The following is a 19,567-nucleotide window of genomic DNA, read 5'->3' as shown; positions in this document are numbered from 1 at the left end:
GGGAGGAGCCTGCAACCTAAATACATGCCCGTGATCAGAATCAAACCCAGCCCCCCCAGTGTGTTGTTCTCTCCGGCTCCAGGGCCAGGCGCGGGCTGCCCTGTCTGTTGTTCTCTCAGGCTCTGGGCCGCGCCAGGCCACTCTTCCTGAGCTGGCCATGACCATTACGGCTTCCCAGCCTAATGTGCATATTACCTCTCTCTCTCTCTCTTTCTCTCTCTCTCTCTATATATGTATATATATGTGTGTGTATACACACACACACACACACACACACACACATATATAGTAAAATGGTTTTGTGTGTGCATGAAAGAGGGAGAGAGAACAATATAGTATTTTAGTCATTTTTGAAGATAGCCTATCAAATTTTGATAACGCAAACATGTGAGTATCTTAGATTAATCATAATTGCAGAATTAGAATCACCGGTAATGTATTTATTTTGCAACTTTTAGTAAAAATGCATATAATGTCTGTATAAAAATATTTCACACTTTTGCTAATAGGACTTTTGAGATTACAGTGATCTTAAACTCGAATCCAGCCTTGGGATTTACATACTAAAGCCCAGAGAGGCTTAGTGACTCAACTCATGTCACAAGCTAACATTCCATAATTATTTTGAGAGCAGTGCAAAATTTTCCTTAGTACAGAGGAGAAACAATATTTTCTTAAGTCTAGCAGAGTAGGCAGGTGTTCTGTTTTGTTTCTTTATGATACTAGTCAAATACAATGTCCAGATGTTTTATTCTCACTTTAGTTTGTTCTAACTTCCCAGTTTTTAAATTAGAAATGTCTTATGTCTTCAGTTAGGACAGAAGTCTCTTTCTTTAAAGTTCCACCTTTTTCTTTGGAGACCAGTGCATTTTCTGAAACACAAATGTCTGACTCAGGAACCTAGACTGTGATTTCTAGGTTACAGAATAGTTTTACCTGCATTGCACTGAGTTCCTAAAGTGAGCCTGTAAAATACATAGGATTGTTATTCCGTCTTGCAGAGGAGAGACCTTATTGCTTTCAGAAATAAGCAGGAGCTTGAACCCAGGCCTCTTTGTTCTCCCCTCTGCCCGACACCTGCTCTGAGGGCTGAGCAGTCTGCACTCTGACCTGACCTGTGTGGACTCAGGCTGACCACGGAGAGGTCAGCTCCGCACGGACTGCCCCGCTGCAGATAAAAGGATCTCGGCAGAGAGGCCCCGAGTGTGGCTGGGCATCAGGCTTCCCTGCACACACTGGCAGCTCTTTCACTTCATCGAAATCTGGCAGCTTTTGACATTACTGTGATCTTAATCTCAAATCCCAACCAGATAGGCAGTTTCACTTCTAAATACTTTAGGTGATTGCTTAATTCTGTTGTTGCTTTAAGAAGATAGTTGTCATTGATTCATTCAGCATTTTTTTTTATTTATTGTTAGCTTCTGCTAGATACTGGGTTACAAAGAAGAATAAATAAGATTCCTGCCCTCAGAATGCTCACATTGCAGTTTGTTTTTTTTTTAAAAAAAGGACATACAGACACAAAATTTAGGTGATAACTGCTGTAATATAAGATGTTAATTGTCTTCTCAATATAATGCATAATGACTATCTGTGGTAATTAACAGCTTATTCCAGTTCAGTTTCACAATTAATCCAGTTTATCGAGAATTTTCAAGGACATTAATCAGTTTCTTATATTACATTATGCAGTATTATTAACTTTCAAATGATATTACAGAATTATTCTAAATTATTAATGAGAAAAAAATTACTCCATTCCATGATACTCTAGGTGAAACTGAGGCTACACTGGGGAATTTTTCAAAGTCAGGCAAACTTTAATTGATTTTGGATTTGATTCAAACATATTGTAGAGTTTTTTATTTCTAGATTCAAATCTGAAATGAATGTGGATTTGGCAAGCACACTTTACTTAGCCTGTTGCTTTTGAAGTTCTGAAGAACTTGACTATCTCATGAAGCGTCTCCCTTAGTAAATGTAATAGTGATAAAGTCTCTCCCACTGTGGTATTTGTAGTGTGGATGGGCATGTGATCTGTTTATTGTACTTAGTTGGCCTTTTTACATAGTTAATGTTTTTTTTTTTTAGGTTATATTAACTGGGAATTAGAGGTTTGTGACCAAAAACTAAATAGGGTTTTTATAAGATTAACAATATTATGTACTAGTTGAACCTATTTGACTGAGTTTCATGCAGCTGTTACAAAAAAAATTATTTCATAACTTAAAAATGTTTGCTTCACTTAAAACACCAGGGACATTTAGGTACCTGCAAACAAGTTATTTAACTTATTGGCCTTAATTGTATTTTTATTTTCCTATTAGGAAGGTAATAGACATTTTGTACACTACATTTACATTTCTAATTTTACCAACTACATATTTCACCTTTATATTTTTACATAATAGAAATGGTTTATTGGGGACTTCTGTTTTCACTAGAGCCAATTTTTTTTTTTAATATATTTTATTGATTTTTTACAGAGAGGAAGGGAGAGAGATAGAGAGTTAGAAACATCGATGAGAGAGAAACATCGATCAGCTGCCTCCTGCACATCTTCTACTGGGGATGTGCCCGCAACCCAGGTACATGCCCTTGACTGGAATCGAACCTGGGACCTTTCAGTCCGCAAGCCGATGCTCTATCCACTGAGCCAACCGGTTTCGGCCACTAGAGCCAATTTTTTAATTCAAGCATTTGTCCTCCAAGGATAAGACATTAATTGGACCTACCAAAGTACATTATAATTAGAGCTTAATTAGCAACTGAACATTGAGAATTTCTGACCTGATTCAGTTTTTGTTTGAATTTGACTTAACTCCTGTGCTTTGAAGGCACAATTTTTAATAAGTGATGCATAGTTTTCTAAGACAGAATCAATGTTTGCATATCCTACATCTGTTACTATTTCACATATATGTTATAACATTGCTAAATATGACTTCAATGAGAACAGTTTTGTATAACTACACTTCTTTTGGTAGATCACCTGTTACGTACTGCCAGTCAGCATTCTGATAGCAGTGGTTTTGCTGAAGACTCAACAGACGGTGTCTCCCTTAATCATCTTCAGGTAAAATTTTCTATGTAATAGGCACTATGATTAACTTCATATTTAGGTGATTTTTAAAGTAGCTATGTATTTCAAGATTCAATCTGTGATATCTTTATTTTTCAAATGACAATAAGAATAAAACATTTTCTGGGATGCAGATTTTAGGTTTCACTAATTCTTCATCTCTGACAAATATTTAACAACAGCAAAAAAAAAAAAAAAATTATTTCTTTTTGGATCACCATTGAATAGGTTATTTTAATCATTATCCTAGTTTGTCTGTTATTTTTCTTATTTTTTTTACCATCATTGTGTTTTAGTATTTTCCAATAAGCATTTATTTAATAACCAACATTACGTGTGGATCCATAGCTTGCTGATTATTATATGACTTTTATGTGAGAGTATGTTAGATAACCCAAGAGTTAAACACATTTTTATTCTCAAGGAACATATAGTCTATGTGTGCAGTACACAGAATTTATGTGAAAAGTGTTTAAAACACCTATACACAAATTTTAAATAAAGTTAGATTAATAGTAAAAGAGAACCCCCAAAAGAGCCTTTAGAAACAGCATTGGGGTAGAAATATAAGAGAAGTGTCTATGGTAACTCCGAAAGAATAATTCAGTGGGCAGAAAAATTGAGAGATGGAGGAGAAACTTTTCAAAGGAAAGCTATGGCCATCAGAGTGCAAAGATGAGAATTTGGTTGTTTGGAAATTGAGTAGTTGAGTGAGCAATTCTGATGCAGTAAATGAGGCAAAAGTGCAATTGGAGAGTAAATCGGTGATAAGGAAGAGAACATATGAGTGTTAACTGTCCTTTCAAATTACAATGATAGCTTAAGGGTGATAGATCTTTTTGTCTTTTTCATATGGCAGTGGCTTAGGGAAATTTTTAGGGAAGAGCCCTGTGAGAAGAGAGTTGGATGCAGAAAAATATGGGATGAAACTTTGGGGAAGTACCCTCGTCCCAGAGAGGATGTGATCAGAAGGACAGGTTGGAGGGTTTAGTTTTGAAAAAAGAGACACAGTTTCCTTTCAAAACGGAGAGGAGGGAGGATGGCAAGAGGTATGGGGAAGTCTGTAGGTATTGGGGAGAAAGTTAAGCAATTTTTGTCCATTTTCTCTGAGTCAGTGTCATGTGCTGGAAGAAAATGAGATGGGTGTTTAAAAAGGGAATTTAAGGGTATTGTAAAGGTCTGGAATAATCTTGGTGAGAAATTGGAGGGATTGCTGACTAGGGTGGTTGGTATAAGCAGTTTTGAACAGCACCCGGGTCACAGCGGAGGTGGAAGACCCCCACATATAGACGCATCATATCTCTGGCATTTCGGGAATGATACTTATTTGAATTTTTCATCCTTCCACCGGTTTTCCTCTCACAGGTTCACGAATCGTTGCAAGCCATGGGGAGTAGTGCTGATAGTTGTGACAGCGAGACAACAGTCACTTCATTTGGTGAAAACCTTGCCACGCCAACGGCACGTGACCAGCCTTATTTTAATGAGCCTGAGGAGGAGTCTCTCATGCCTCTTCCCAAGGGAAGCGGGAAGGCAGCAGCAGTTGCTGACCAAAGGTCAGATAGCCAGGATTCCCCCCAGTGCAAGACAGTTGAGAATACAGGAAATAAGGAGTCCACCTGTAGTGCAGGGGATCACGTTACTGAAGTTACTGAAACGAAAGAGGATTCATCTCCAGCACAGCCAGAGGAACTGCTGAGGGAGGAAAGTGCTGAAAGTGACGTGGATAAAAGCGTTGAATGTGAATTTGTGCAGTATACCACACACCATATCCTTAAATCATTGGCTTCTATTGAAGCTAAAGGCAGTGAGAAGGGCTCTGAAACGAAAACTGGGCTTCCCTCTTCTGTGGACAGAGTTAACACAGCTTTGCAAAGAGCTCAAATGAAGATCTGTGGTCTGTCTAGTCAAAGAGCAGGGCGTAGCTTGATAAAATCAAAAGACCTGCTAAAACAGAGGTACTTACTTGCCAAAGCTGGCTACCCTCTTAGAAGGTCTCAGTCCTTACCGACCACCTTACTGAGCCCTGTCAGGGTTGTGTCCTCTGTCAATGTTCGATTGTCCCCAGGAAAAGAGACCCGCTGCAGTCCACCCTCCTTCACCTATAAGTACACACCTGAAGAGGAACAGAAATTGGAAAACGAGGCGGTTGAGCATGATGGTCAGTCTGTAGTCAAATCCACTATTTTCATCTCTTCGTCCTCTGGGAAGAAAGATTCAGAAGCCTCTCCGAGGGAGGCGAGCCAGTCGGAGGAGTGTCTTCATCAAAGGACCCCCACCTGTTCCCTCTATGCTCCAGCACCTATATCTCAGTCCACCTGCTCCCTTCACTCCCTTCACTCCGAGTGGCAGGAGCGGCCCCTCTGTGAGCACATGAGGACTCTGAGCACTCGCAGTGTCCCCAACATATCCGGCGCCACCTGCAGTGCCTTCACGCCCCCTCTCGGGTGTTCTTACTCACATAGACACGCTGCCTACCCTTACCGATCGGGCTCTGTGAACCCTCCTTCTGCCATCGAAATGCAGTTGCGAAGAGTATTGCATGACATTAGAAACTCACTGCAGAATCTTTCACAGGTATGAGGAAAAGTGTATCTTAACTATTTATTTTATTGATCTGAGCACCTCTTAATTCACTGAGAGGCTAAGACGCATTAGGCATGAACCTCCTCATCTTCATTGTCTTCCATGCCTATACTTATCTATACCTGCTCTCCTCCTATACTCCTTCCTCCTGTCTCAGAAACAGCTCTAACGCTGACCAAGGTTAATGTCTTTGCTCATAATCTCCATTCTAAAGAGATTTTGTCCATTAGTGTCCTTCCTTCTTTAGCCTCTGCTCCATTGTTTTTGTCTTAGTCAGGTTGTCCCTGTTATTTAAAAAATCTTCCCTCTCAAGTACTCTCTCTCCTTCTCTCTGCCAGTGGACAGTGCTCACCACCTCTTCTTTCTAAGTGTGCGTGCCCTTGGCCTGAGTGTCGCCGTGTGCTCTGGTTCTGCTCGTAGCTCTCTGACTAAGCTTTCCCCTTCACCCACTGACTCCTGAGGCTGGTCTCCTGGCGCAGCGTTAGTCTGCTTCCACTGGGTTCAAAGACCGAAACTACCCCAGAAAAGGAAAAAAAAATCAGGTAAACTGTGAATTTGAATTAAAATGGTCTGATGTGTCTTGTCACTTAAAGAACTGTTAGTGGGCTGGAAATAAGTCCCCCTAAAAAGCTCTGAAAATAAGTAAATTGTCCTCAGGTTTGCCTTTCATATTTCACATTTCCTTTCTGTATCTCTTTCTGAACTATTTACATTCAGACAGTTAAGGAAAGAAGAAAGCGACTGTAATGCAAGGATCAGAGTGTTCAGCAAGGCGTCACGAGGCCTAGGATGTGCATAGTAGATCTCTTCCATGGTGACTGTAGACAGGAAGCCACTTTGAAAGTAAAAACTGAAGTTGTGACTTTTGAAGTTATGCAGTAATGTACCGTCTCCAGTGATTTTCAGTCTAACCAGAATGTGGGTGTTTGTCTTCCTGTGTACAAAATGCAGTTCTGTCTGTGAGTGAGACATTTAACCTTTCAACTGTAATTGCGTGAAACTGGGGATTCCCAGGGCCCTGTCTCCCTGCGACTTTCTTTCTAGGCCAGCTTGTTCTACCCTCGGTGTCATCTTCTCCTCTCAGATGTCCCTTCAGTAACTCAATTATAATTTCCACTCCCACCTCAGGAGACAGATGCTCTTCATGACCTGGACTCTGCCTGTATCTCCGGACTTATTCCTTATGTGTGAGCTCCAGCCGTTACTGGGCTGCATGCAGGCCCCTAAATAGCTGTGTCAGGTGTCAGCACCGTTGAGGCTGTGTACTCCCCTAATCTGGATTTTTGTATGTTTCTAACATAACATAACACTCCCCTCCACTCCAGTAGTATAATTTTTTAAGTTCTCTTTTCTTTCTTTCTTACACTGTGAGAACGAACACTAAAAGGCTGGGAATGCCTTTTATCTTTTTTCTTCGCTGCCTGAAATAGTGACGTATAGCAGATGCTCAGATGTCTAAGAATGAGTGATGATGGATTGCTCCTCTCTCCATTCAAATCAATAGTTCTGTTATTTCAGAATGGCACTTGCTATTGCTTCTATGAGTTTTGTTTTTCTACTTTCTTAAGGCAAGAGGGAAGTCCTGTAAGACATAGATGAACTATATGTGTTCCTTTGCTTCAGCCTCGTTCCAAATAGACTGACTTATCCCTGGAACAGAGGGGAGTAGTAGGTAGAATGAGAGCTGATTGATTTGGCTCTTGCTCACAATATGAAGTTTTGTTTTTATTATTTTTGCCTCAAAGAGAAAGACATAAAGGCCTCAAACTCATACTTTTAATACTTCAAATAAATTGGGAATAGTCACTTTGACATTGATTTGTAACCATCCTTTCACTTTTTTTGAAGTACCCTATGATGAGAGGACCTGATCTTGCTGCTGCTCCATACAGTCCTCAGAAATCATCTGTTCTACCTCTTTATGAAGTAAGTTCTTACTGAAATCACTGTGTACAAAATAACTTTTGTGATTTAGAAGTATAATTTTGTTTTGTTGTATTTTAGAATACTTTTCAGGAGCTCCAAGTAATGAGGCGGAGCCTGAATTTGTTTAGAACGCAAATGATGGACTTAGAATTGGCGATGCTGCGTCAACAAACCATGGTTTATCATCATATGACTGAGGAGGAAAGGTAGAAGTTCATTTTGTCTTAATGTGACTCAAAATGTTTTCTATTCTAAAAAGCGTTGCCAACTTTTCTCTTTAAAGCTAGGTTTTATTTCTACTGCTGTGTACGCTTTACCTATTTTGGGAACCAGTGTAAATAAAATTCCTAAGTACACTTCCCTGCTTTCAATGCGTTAAGGAAGGTAGTGGCTGCCATGTTTTCAGTGTTTGGGATATTTGTGGGAAAGGCTAAAGAGAGAAAGAACAGTTGTCCTGGTGGTCACACCTGTTGGCATTTGCTGTTGCGCCAGTTTCTAGAACTTGGAATTTCACTGCCTTCTGATAGCCGGTGAGAGAGTGGTGACTGAATCCCCAGACTGCTTTATTCAAATGTTGTGCCTGTCCCCCTACCATTAGGTATGAAGTTGATCAGCTCCAGAGTTTGCGAAATTCAGTCCGAATGGAACTTGAAGACCTGGAGCTACAGCTGGAGGAGCGTCTGCTGGGCCTGGAGGAGCAGCTGCGCGCCAGGCACATTTCTTCTCCCTTCCGCTCCTCGGCACTGGTGGTAGGTACCCGGGCATTGTCAGTAGCTCTAGTAAGGATTTGCGTATAGTGTTCCACATCATTTCAGACAAATGCCTTAACTTAAAATCACTTATTTTAATGGCATTAGAAGCATGGAGTACGTTTAAGGAGTCTTCCCCAAATTAGTTGAATGTACACATTGTGATTACTTTCTTAAATAGTATATTTAGAAATACACTGAAAAATTTCAATCGTAATTTTTAATAATAGAAATAAGCATCAATACAAAAGTTTAGGGGTTTTAAAGGAAAGTGGTAGTGGGTTAATCTCTGACATTTAGCTTTTAGTGACTGCATGCGATTGTAAAGAACACAAATATATATTTCAGGTTTTTTGCCCTTTCTTGCCTTTGAATAAATAACTACTTTCTTTAAGCTTTTCCTTTATTTTGGGTCCTTTTCTATTTATGTTTTTTTAAGGAATCACGTGAGGTCTTTGTAAAGGCAAAAAACGTATATCAAAGAGAATGAAAAGAAACACTTTATGTTTATAAAAGTACCACTCTTTATACTTCTCATGTTCCTTTTATCAAATTTGAATTTCAAAAGTTGTAGTCTTATTTTTGCTGATACCTTTGCAGTTGTAGAATATATTGCTTTGAAATGCTGAAATAGTGAACTTTTCTCTTTCACTGGAACAACATATTTGATTTCTTATAACTAAGTGGATGATTACCACACACTCATATGCATATGTGCACATATGGTAAAAATCAATAGAATAGGAATGTGTGTGTACACATATAAATGAATAGCATAGAATAAGAATATTCTATATCAATGGTATCATTTTCTATAAAAGGTTTTGATTTATTATTCTGAGAAATGTGTGTTGGTGACAGTAGTGTGATGTATGCACCTTCAGTTGCAGTAGCACATTTTATAGGTTCCCATGACAGTTGAGGGTGACATAGGAATGCATTAGAGTAATAATCAGCTAATTTATTTTATTATAAAACAGTTGCAGTTTGAAAAAAATATGTAAATGTATATATATATGTATATATATAATTGTTTTTACTTTTTCAGGGAATGTGTGGCAGTAGAAGCGCTGATAACTTGTCATGCCCTTCTCCATTGAATGTAATGGAACCAGTAAGCCTCTCTCCTTTAAATCACGGGGGAGGGGAACGATAGACCATTTCATAAACACACAACTTCCCTAGTGTAGATGAAATACTTTTTAAACACAGAATTTGATGAGTTATTTAAATTGATTGGAAGTGAGTTTGGGACTTCTGAAAGTCCCTTGCTACCTTAGGCCACTAGGAAGCCATTTAATTGCATAATTGATTTATCTTTATGGCCTACAGGAGATAATGCATTATAAAAATATTTAATTTATACTCCAGGGTAAATGTTCTTTTACCGTCTGATTCCATGTCCTTTAGTTAATTGAATCTCTAAGAAGACTAATTTTGAGCAAAAGTCTGATTTTTTAGCATACATTAAACAAATTAGTTTATTTGGGGGCAAAAGCATAAGCGATTATGTTTTTCACTAGTTACTCTTCCTTAGAAGTAATTTGGACACAGCCATGTGGTAGCAAGTAAAATTTCATCCCACCGGTTATTCTAGTTACACATTTTATGGCTTGATCTTACTAAGAACTTAAATTTTCTTTGCTATTGTTGCAAATGAAATTAAGTAGTTACTAAATGAATGAGTTAGAATCATGCCTTACAAGTTAAGTGACTTTTGGCAATACAGCTAGGACTTTAATTTTTTTAACCAATGATCTTAATTTCAAGAGAGAAGAATTGATAATCTTTCTGATCTCCAGGTCACTGAACTGATGCGGGAACAGTCATACCTCAAGTCCGAATTGGGCCTGGGACTTGGAGAAATGAGATTTGACATTCCTCCTGGAGAAAGCTCAGAATCTGTTTTCTCCCAAGCAACATCAGAGTCATCTTCTGCATGTTCTAGTCCCTTTCATCCTAGTAGAAGAACTGGACTACCTTCTGGTGACGCAGCGCGCAAACCCAAGACCCATCGGGCACCAAGCAAGAAGGTATTCCGAGCATCAGTGGCCCTAACGCCAACGGCTCCTTCTAGAACAGGCTCTGTGCATTCGCCTCCAGAAGTGGAAAGTTCTGAGGAAGTTGGTGCAGCTGAAGAACCCTTAGAGGCTGTAGGACTTAAATCTGAAGTGGAAGAAGGGTATGGAAACATCCCATTGATGCCAGCTGCTGAGGAAATGCATAAAAATGTAGAGCAAGATGAACTGCAGCAAGTCATACGGGAGGTGAGTAAAATCCATGCTTATTTACTTGGTGATGTGTGTTGGAGGAGGTTGTATTTAAACATTAATTATTTATAAGATACTCCTTTGATTCACTGTATTCAGTATTTTCATAGAGCTTTTAAATTAACCTTCCCTTTGGTCAGCTTATGTCTATTGAAGTATTTTTGTAATGTTTGTAATGGCATTTCTGTAAATCTCATTACTGCAGTGTGAAATAATTGCAATTCTGTGTTCACTCTGGCAAAGAAGGTGTTTTTAGAGTTTGAAATAGATAAACATGTGACATGCTCTTTAGATCTGTTTCTGCATTTGTGAAATGAGAGATAATTTAGGTCTCTTCCAGGATAATGTCAATTTACATGAGAAGTTGGTGTTGTGACTTTAATAAGTATAAATAATTTGGTCTGTTTGGTTTAATGGGTGGAGAAATATAGAAATTATATGAGTTGCTCAAATATAGAAACAGAATGAAAAGGTTTATCCTGAAGGATGACAGTGGTCAAACCTGAAGCATTTAACCATAGTTCTAGTAACCAAAAGGACCATAAAAAAATTAGGAAGGTGAGTAGTCAGAGGTTGAAAGTTAATTAAGAAAATTAGCAAAAAAACTGTTTTGGGCAGTAGGATCAGGTAGTAAAGAATTGTATATATATTTTAAAAGGGAGCCCTAGCTAGTTTGGATTAGTGGTTAGAGCAGGGGTGGGCAAACTTTTTGACTCGAGGGCCACAATAGGTTCTTAAACTAGACCGGAGGGCCGGGACAAAAGCATGGATGGAGTGTTTGTGTAAACTAATGTAAATTCAAAGTAAACATCATTACATAAAAGGGTACGGTCTTTTTTTTTTTTTTTTTTAGTTTTATTCATTTCAAACGGGCCGTAGTTTGCCCACGGCTGGGTTAGAGCATCAGCCTGCAGACTAAAGGGTCCCAGGTTTGATTCCAGTCAAAGGCATATGCCTGGGTTTTAGGCTCGATTGCCAGTAGGGGGCTTGCAGGAGGCAGCCATTCAATAATTCTCTCTCATCATTGATGTTTCTGTCTCTCTCTTCCTATCCCTTCCTCCCTGAAATCAATAAAAATATATTTAAAAAAACAACAAACAAAAAAAGGGAGATCAAGTTGTTTCCTAATATTTCAGTCATGTGTGAGACAAACTCACATTTTCAGAACAAGCATAGCAGGAGACACTGAATGTATGTAATTTCGTTTCCTGACATGAGGTAACAAATTAAAGTTTGAAAGATCTTAATTCTATAAAGTTACTTGTCCTACAGATGTAGTTATTTTTGTAAGTTGGTTGTGGCCAGCTAGCGTTTATCAAGCTATGTACATGCAACTTTCTCAGTTAGGTATGACCGATTATCTATTCTTATTTATATGTTTCATGTCAAAGTTCAATTTTTGAGTTAAATTAAGTAATTACTTTTCTTCACACTATTATTTGTTACCTAAGGAAGTAAGTTTTAAGGTACTTTTTTTCCACCTTAGAAATGTGATATTTTTGTTCCCTTTAGCTTGCCTTGGTTTGAAAGTTTTCCTTCATATTACTAATTTGTTACAAATACTCCCTTATTGCACATTTGGGTCCTCATTTTAAAAGTCATTAATGGATGGCCTGCTGTGTCCTGTGTAATTTCTTAGGAGTAAGTGATTCCTAGGCGAGAGCATTCGTCTTTGACTCAGAATATAGCATGTAGGAAGTTGGTGGTGTTCTCTTGGTTCTAGAGAACTACTTAAACATCTATAAGAACCTCCCATGAAATGTAGAAGATTTTATAATTTGAAGATATTTAAACTGACATGCAAGGCAAATGCTTCAAAACTATTCAGAATTTGTTATTAAAACTGTTAATTAGACACTCCCTAAGTCAGAATTTGGAATGTTTGGAGGATATTGGGCTTAACATTTATCCTTATTGTCTACAAAAGAAGAAAACAAAAAGCAACTTACTAAACAAAATGTATAGATCAAACAGTGTGAAAGAGGAATATTGGTGTATTTAAGAAAATAAACTGCCCTGGTCAGTGTGGCTCAACTGGTTGGGCGTCATCCCATGCACTGAAAGGTTGCTAGTTGGATTCCCGGTCAGGGCAGGTGCCCAGGTTTTGGGCTTGATGCCTGGTGGATGTGTGGGAGGCAGCCATTCCCCACTGGGGGCTGTGCGAGAGGCAGCCAATCGATGTTACGCTCTCACACGCCGCTGTTTCTTTTTTCTCCCTCCCTCTCTCTCTAAATATCAATAAACTACTTTAAAAAGAAAAACTATTTTGAAGCACTTTAATTTCAAATCCATATATTTTCACCTAGATTCACTTGGTACTGAATTCTAATTTTTTTTAAAGCTTATTGTTTTAGGTACCAAGAAAACTAAATTAGATTCTGTCTTCCAGTAAATTCTGGCCCCCTACCCATTAACAAAGCCACTATTCAGGAAACAAGCCTTAAGCTTGTGTTGAACAGTTTTGCAGATGAGGATTAAGCATGTTTGGCAGACAACTTTCAGGGAAGTTTTCTTATTGCACTCTTGGGTGCATGAAAACAATGATGTCTGTCAGGCCTCTGCTTCCATCATTTCACCATATCTGAAGTTTTTAAAACAAGTGCTTTCATTACTTATAATGTGTTAATGCAGTGGAATTCTTATTTTGAAGGACAGTATAGAAGGTCCTTTCAAACAAATGTTTAATATGCTCCTTCAGTAACTAAGCTTTTGTCAGATTAAAGATACCCCTTATCTGTGCAGATTGTTTATGTTGTAGTGGGGGAACACCATGATGTATGTAGTCAGTAGCCTGAAACTGTTTACTTGCTTTTCTTTTAAGTAAATAAATAAAAAGATTACTAAATAGAATGAGTGAATATGTGCCCACAGTAGCAAATACAACAGAATTAAATGTCAAAGCGTAAACATAGATTGCTTTGTGTTTAGAGAGTTGTCCTTGGTTTATTGAAGTTCCTAGGCTTGATTTATACCTTTTACTATCTTCATTACAGTTCATCTGACATGCTTTAAACATGTATTTTGGTAAATCCCCAGCTTGACTGTGTTCTTATTATAACTTGTGTTAGTGATCCCTTGAAATAATGGCTGCCATGAAGATCGTACTCAGAAGATGCATATTAAATGGATGTGTTGCCCCACACTTCAGACTGGCTGTCAGTCTGTTTATATTGCCAGTGAGCATTCCTTTCTTAATCTCCAGTAACCTATCTTCAGTTGGTCTCACTTTTTGGAAATTGTGCTTATAAAGGCAACTTGACCACTCATCCCAGCGTTTTCTCACTCCTAACCCTTCCAAACTCTCTGGAACACGGAGGATTTTAGAAATAATTTGTCTGTACATTAATTCCTTCGATAAATTGTTAAAGGCATTTTATTGTTTTCAGGGCTAGTCCGTAGTCGTTTTTTTGCTACTTTCTGTTTCCTTTTGTGTGTGATATGGTCTCTCACTGTTGTGCTCTTTCCCTGTCTCTCTCCCTCTGTCTCTCTCGCTCTGTTATTGACTCATGCAAACATTTATTGAGCACTTATTTTATGCCAGCTACATTGATAAATGAGACCCAATCCTGCCCCTGAAATAGCTCATAATAAACACTTTCCACTTGACCTCACCCTTTCTATTCTAATTTCCTAATTTCCACTCCCAGCAGGAACTAGCTTGTCAGCCAGGCTCCCGTTGGCTTGCACCCTCTTATCCAGGGTGCTCTTGCTACAATTTTCTATTCTGTCATCTGAGATTACCTTTCCATTTCATGATCTGTTACATTAAAGTCCGCCGTTCTCTGAGATGTTTTTTATTTTCTCCTCTTCTAGCCCAAAGTGGTCTCTCATTTTTCAAAATTTGTCCTGTTCTTATGTCATTAATGAATTAATAAATTACTTTTCCCGGTAGTATTTTAGGAAATAATATCCATTTTGTGCCCATCTAGATAATGACATCCTTGATGGTGGAGACTTTAGGCTTTACTCCAGTAATGTCTATACTCCCCAGATAGCTGGCACACATTTTTGGTTTGTAAATAATGCTTTTTAACAAGTTTGTCTTTTGAATGTTGAAGAATGACAAGATTTAATAAAATTGCATTATTGCATTGAACAAGGGAACTGGAGAGATGGTGCTGCTCATGGTCTCCTGTTAAATACAGGTGTGCGGTGGTTTTGATTCAACACACATTGTGTTTGTGCTTGCATATTGTGGCTAACAAATTCTGGTTTTCATAATATTTGTGTCTTAGATGTATTCGTTTAAGAAATGAGTCTGAAATGCTATGAACTTCAAAAACTTTTGGTGATGTTTAAAGTTTAGAATATTGGTAGAAGACAAAATGAGAAGCTCATATTTATTTGAATATATTCCTGTGGAAATGGTTGGTAGCTAAGGAGCATTTGTTTCTTTGTATACTTATGTATAAATATATATATTGTGCATGTACCAGATTTTTTAAAAATTATGTTTTTATTGATTTCAGAGGAAGGGAGAGGGAGAAAGATAGAACCATCAATGGAAGCGAATCATTGATCAGCTGCCTTCTGCACACCCCTACTGGGGATTGAGCCCACAATCCAGGCCATTTGCCCTTAGCACCAACCACTCATGAGCCACACTGGCCGGGCTGTACCAGTTTTCATGACAGATTAATTCAGAGCTATTTTTGGAAAGACTTCAATTGGAATGAGTTCAGGATGTACTTAGAAACATTTTAGGAAATAGATCAGGCTGACAGGAAACTGTGGAAATGTAGAATTTTTAAAAGCTGGGTGAGAGTGTCTCCAGTGCTAATTTAGGAAGGCATTATCAGTTTATTTCAGGAAATACACACTTAAAGTCTTTACAGAGGGCTATTTGGGGGTGATGCTATATCATAGGAGAGAAAAAGACACGGATAGGCATTTGCAGTGTTTAGGCATCTGGAGAAGAAAATCTTGATGGAATTGCCATTGCCATAGTTTTATTTGCCCTTTCCACTAATAAAATGAGATGTATATCTTTTTTGAAGCTGAAGTTTTAGACAGGTGACAAACAGACCATACAACTAAAGAAAAAATTATTTTTTTAGAGTATATGGTCATTTATTTTCATGTTTTAAAGTAATCTGTGCTAAATGATCATTTCTTTCCACTTAAAACATGCGTGTTACATTTAGAACAACATATCACTTCTTTAGATACTCCGCTTTCAGACCATATACCTGTATATTGTTTTGCCACTAATGTACTTTCATAACAATGAGAACACTTGACCATCCTGCTGACTATGATACAAAGGTGGACATTAATCAGAAACATAAAAGTGAATCTAACATTTAGTCACTTCTTTCAGGTTATTTTGTGTCATGAAGCAAATTATTTAATAGAAGTTTTTAATCTATAAAGTAAAAATTTTTAATGTTCTCAACTTAAGAAATGTGATACTTTATAATGTAGTTGTCTGAATTTTGGTCGACCAGACCTAGAAGTCCGGTCTGAGTTGGAGGAGAGATGAACGTTATTGCCCTCTCCCCCTGCATTGCATCAAGTTTCACATGAATGTTGCCGCTTTCTTTATAGTTGGCGGTTGCAGAAATGAAATGCTATTTATGTTTTTTTGGAAACAAGAAATGGATTACAGTTACATTGCCAAATTCTTATTTTCCTCTGTTTCTATTCTAGATTAAAGAGTCTATTGTTGGGGAAATCAGACGGGAAATTGTGAGTGGACTTCTGGCAGCAGTGTCTTCAAGTAAAGCATCAAATTCTAAGCAAGATAGTCATTAAATGGAATTAATAGGTAAATTTACTGATGTTCTTTGTTTAGATAAATGTAAAGTAGTTTTTAATGCTTTGTTTTCTTAGTACAGAGGTCTGCTTCTCTAACAAAATTTTAATTTTTAGAATGTATGCACTATATTATCTTACAGTATAAAAGCCACATACAGCCCCTTTTGAAATGTAGTCAAAATCTTATATTACTAACCTCCGAGGGATTGTTACACAGAGTGGGACAGAAGTAACTTTACAGCCGTAACTGGTTTGGCTCAGTGGATAGAGCGTCGGCCTGAGGACTGAAAGGTCCCAGGTTCGATTCCGGTCAAGGGCATGTACTTTGGTTGCGGGCACATCCCCTACAGGCAGCTGATCAATGTTTCTCTCTCATCGATGTTTCTAACTCTCTATCCCTCTCCCTTCTTCTCTGTAAAAAAATTAATAAAATATATTTTTTTAAAAAGAAGTAACTTTACAATTGTTCATACGGAAAATAATACAAGATTTACCTCTGTGTTTACCATACTCACAACTGTAAATCTACTTTCACCCCACCCTGTATTATGTCATTTTACTGAAATTTCATTATAGTAAACAAATTCTGGAATTGGGGAGATAAGGATCTTCAAACCTGAGTCTTATTTTAATTGCATTGGCTATAATGGTATTTCATATGTATAATTTATGGACCACGATTTTGAGAATTAATCACAAATTCATAGTTATCTTTCTCAATTTTTGCCTTCTGAGAAATATTTCCCATAGTTCCATATCTAGTCATGTCATAATATGTAGAATTGTTTTATGTGTTTTAGGTATAAAAATGAAGAACTTTAATTTTGTCTCATAACTCTAGTTACATTTTATAAAATATATATTAATAGTAATACTCAAATGCCAAAGTCCGTAATACAGTTCGGTAGAATAATGTCAGAATTAAAAATATTCATTTAGTAGAATATGAGAAATAAATATATAATTTGAAAAAATCTATAAATGTAAGTATATAAATATTTATAATATAAAAATATAAATATATAATATAAAAATATACAAAAATAATTTCAGCTGTAGAAAATAGGAAAAATAGTTTTATAAACTATTTCATAAAAAACTAACAGGGCCTTTTTCAAAGCCAGGGATAAAAGAATTAGCTTTCAGGAAGACGGGTAGAGATCACAACAGGATTGTGTGTTTGTGTGTGTGTGTGTGTGTGTGTGTGTGTGTGGAGAACATTCTCATGTCATTTTTAAATAACCTTTTAGTAATAATATTTGAAAGAGTTTGATATTCTCTTTTTCTTTTCCAAGGTTGGCATGGATCATATTAGCTGAGTAATGTTGGAGTTATGATATACACTGGTGGAGGTGTTATTTGTGCTTCAGAAGATACTTGCTGCTGAGCTGGGCTGCTGTATACAGTGTACAATGTTTATTTCTTCTATGCATATCTTTTTTAAAAACATACATAGAAACTTAGGCACTTTGCTGACTTTATTTCTCTCCTAAACTGTATCCATTCAAAAAGCCTAATATTTATTTGTATGTCAATATTTTCCAATGGATTCCCTATGTAGAATTAATTTTAAAACTTGAAAACGTCCAGATTTAACCAGCGTATAAATAACATATTTCTTTAGACTAGCTTCCTTAAACACTGACCTCTATGAGGTATTTACTGTGCAATAACTGATTTGTTTTTTGAGAGCTTGAAACAACCAATGATTTTCCCTCTACTGCTGTTAATTAGTGTCTCTTCCAAGAAGAAAATTTGTTCTGTTGTGAAAGTTTGCTCTTAGTTCTTGAGGAAGTTACTAATAGCAGTAAGATAGAATTCTCATATGAGGTTTCCTGCCAACTACTTAATGTTCTTACACTGTAAGCATTGTTACTTTACCTAAGACAAATGTATTTTTATTATAGCTTATGTAGTATTTTTCTTTTGGAAATGTGTCTTATATTAAACACTATGTACTTTTTGCATTGTCCAGACTTCTTTATTGTAAGGAGATGTTTATTCTTCTGTCCTTTAGACTAAATAGTAGAGAATTTCCAAAAATAATGGGGCCTATGACTTGAATGGGTAGAAATAAATAAGCTGTTTTTGTTTTTGTTTTTTTGTTTTTTTTTCAAAATGAAAGTAATTTAGATTTGTTCTCCTTACAGTAGATGGTTTTAGTTCAGTTTAACCATTGAAAACTGTTGTTGTTTTTTCGGGGGGCGGGGGAGAGGACGATGGCTTCCTACTTGGTTATGTATGGGTTAATAAATAAATATGTAAGGTAACAACCAAATGTTATTAGAATTATTCCCTTGGCATTTATAATTTTCAACTCCTAGTCTATCTATTTCTTTGTGTGAAATTTTAATCAAAAGTGGTCGAGATGTTAACAATATTCTTTGAAAAACTATCTAAAAGGTTTATAAATGTTTGAATTATCACACAAAGGCTGATTTCTTTAAAAAAAAATTAAAACAATAAAGTATTTATTTTGCCTAACATGTATTTAAGTGGTTTCTTTTCTGGAACTACAGCATGAAGAAATAGGATTCGATTTGATGAGTAATGAATGAAGTCCAAAAGAATTACAGCATATAACCTAATAGGCTAATATTCTCTTTTCCTGAAGAAGTTGAAATGCAATTTAGACTAGACCACCCTGGAGAACGATACATACTGAGGCTTCTTGGTCTCGTCTAGTTCTGTGGTCCTAATGATTGCCATCTGAGGCAAAATAAAACTTTTCTGTAAAAAATACTGTTAAACTATACAAAAAACATTAAAATATTATCTTATTCTGTGGTAAAATTACCCAGTAATTTAGTTGATTTTAATAATGATAAGGAAAAACCAAACACCCTATATTATAAGCATACTAGAGGCCTGGTGCATGACATTCATGCACTGGAGCGGGGGATCCCCATAGCCCGGCCTGTGCCCTCTCACAGTCCGGGACCCCTCTGGGGATGTCCGACTGCTGTGGGGAGCAGACCTACACCGGCAGAGTTGGACATCCCCCAAGGGGTCCTTAGTGCTGCCGCGGAGGCAGGAGAGGCTCCCACCACTGCTGCTACACTCGTCAGCTTCTGGCTGAGTAGTGCTCCCCCTGTGGGAGCACACTGACCACCAGGGGACAGCTTCTGCATTGAGCATCTGCCCCCTGATGGTCAGCGCACATCGCCATTGGTCATTCTGCTGTTTGGTCAATTTGC

General features: G+C 37.4%; 1 protein-coding gene across 1 annotated transcript in view; it reads left to right on the top strand.

Moving 5' to 3' along the window:
• Positions 1-18,854, top strand: part of ITPRID2 (ITPR interacting domain containing 2) — a 37,893-nt gene extending 19,039 nt beyond the window's left edge. Inside the window, exons 10-18 of the mRNA XM_081095375.1 lie at positions 2,988-3,076; positions 4,448-5,659; positions 7,517-7,594; positions 7,673-7,800; positions 8,193-8,343; positions 9,392-9,457; positions 10,146-10,610; positions 16,263-16,380; positions 17,666-18,854. Of these exons, the coding sequence (XP_080951501.1) occupies positions 2,988-3,076; positions 4,448-5,659; positions 7,517-7,594; positions 7,673-7,800; positions 8,193-8,343; positions 9,392-9,457; positions 10,146-10,610; positions 16,263-16,367 (2,294 nt within the window). The 3' untranslated portion in view covers positions 16,368-16,380; positions 17,666-18,854. The remainder of the gene's footprint in view (positions 1-2,987; positions 3,077-4,447; positions 5,660-7,516; positions 7,595-7,672; positions 7,801-8,192; positions 8,344-9,391; positions 9,458-10,145; positions 10,611-16,262; positions 16,381-17,665) is intronic.
• Positions 18,855-19,567: the final 713 nt, after the last annotated feature.

Source organism: Myotis nattereri (assembly GCF_964212035.1).
Source record: "Myotis nattereri genome assembly, chromosome: 7".
NCBI classification, from domain to species: domain Eukaryota; kingdom Metazoa; phylum Chordata; class Mammalia; order Chiroptera; family Vespertilionidae; genus Myotis; species Myotis nattereri.
This window is presented reverse-complemented; position numbering and strand designations above follow the sequence as displayed.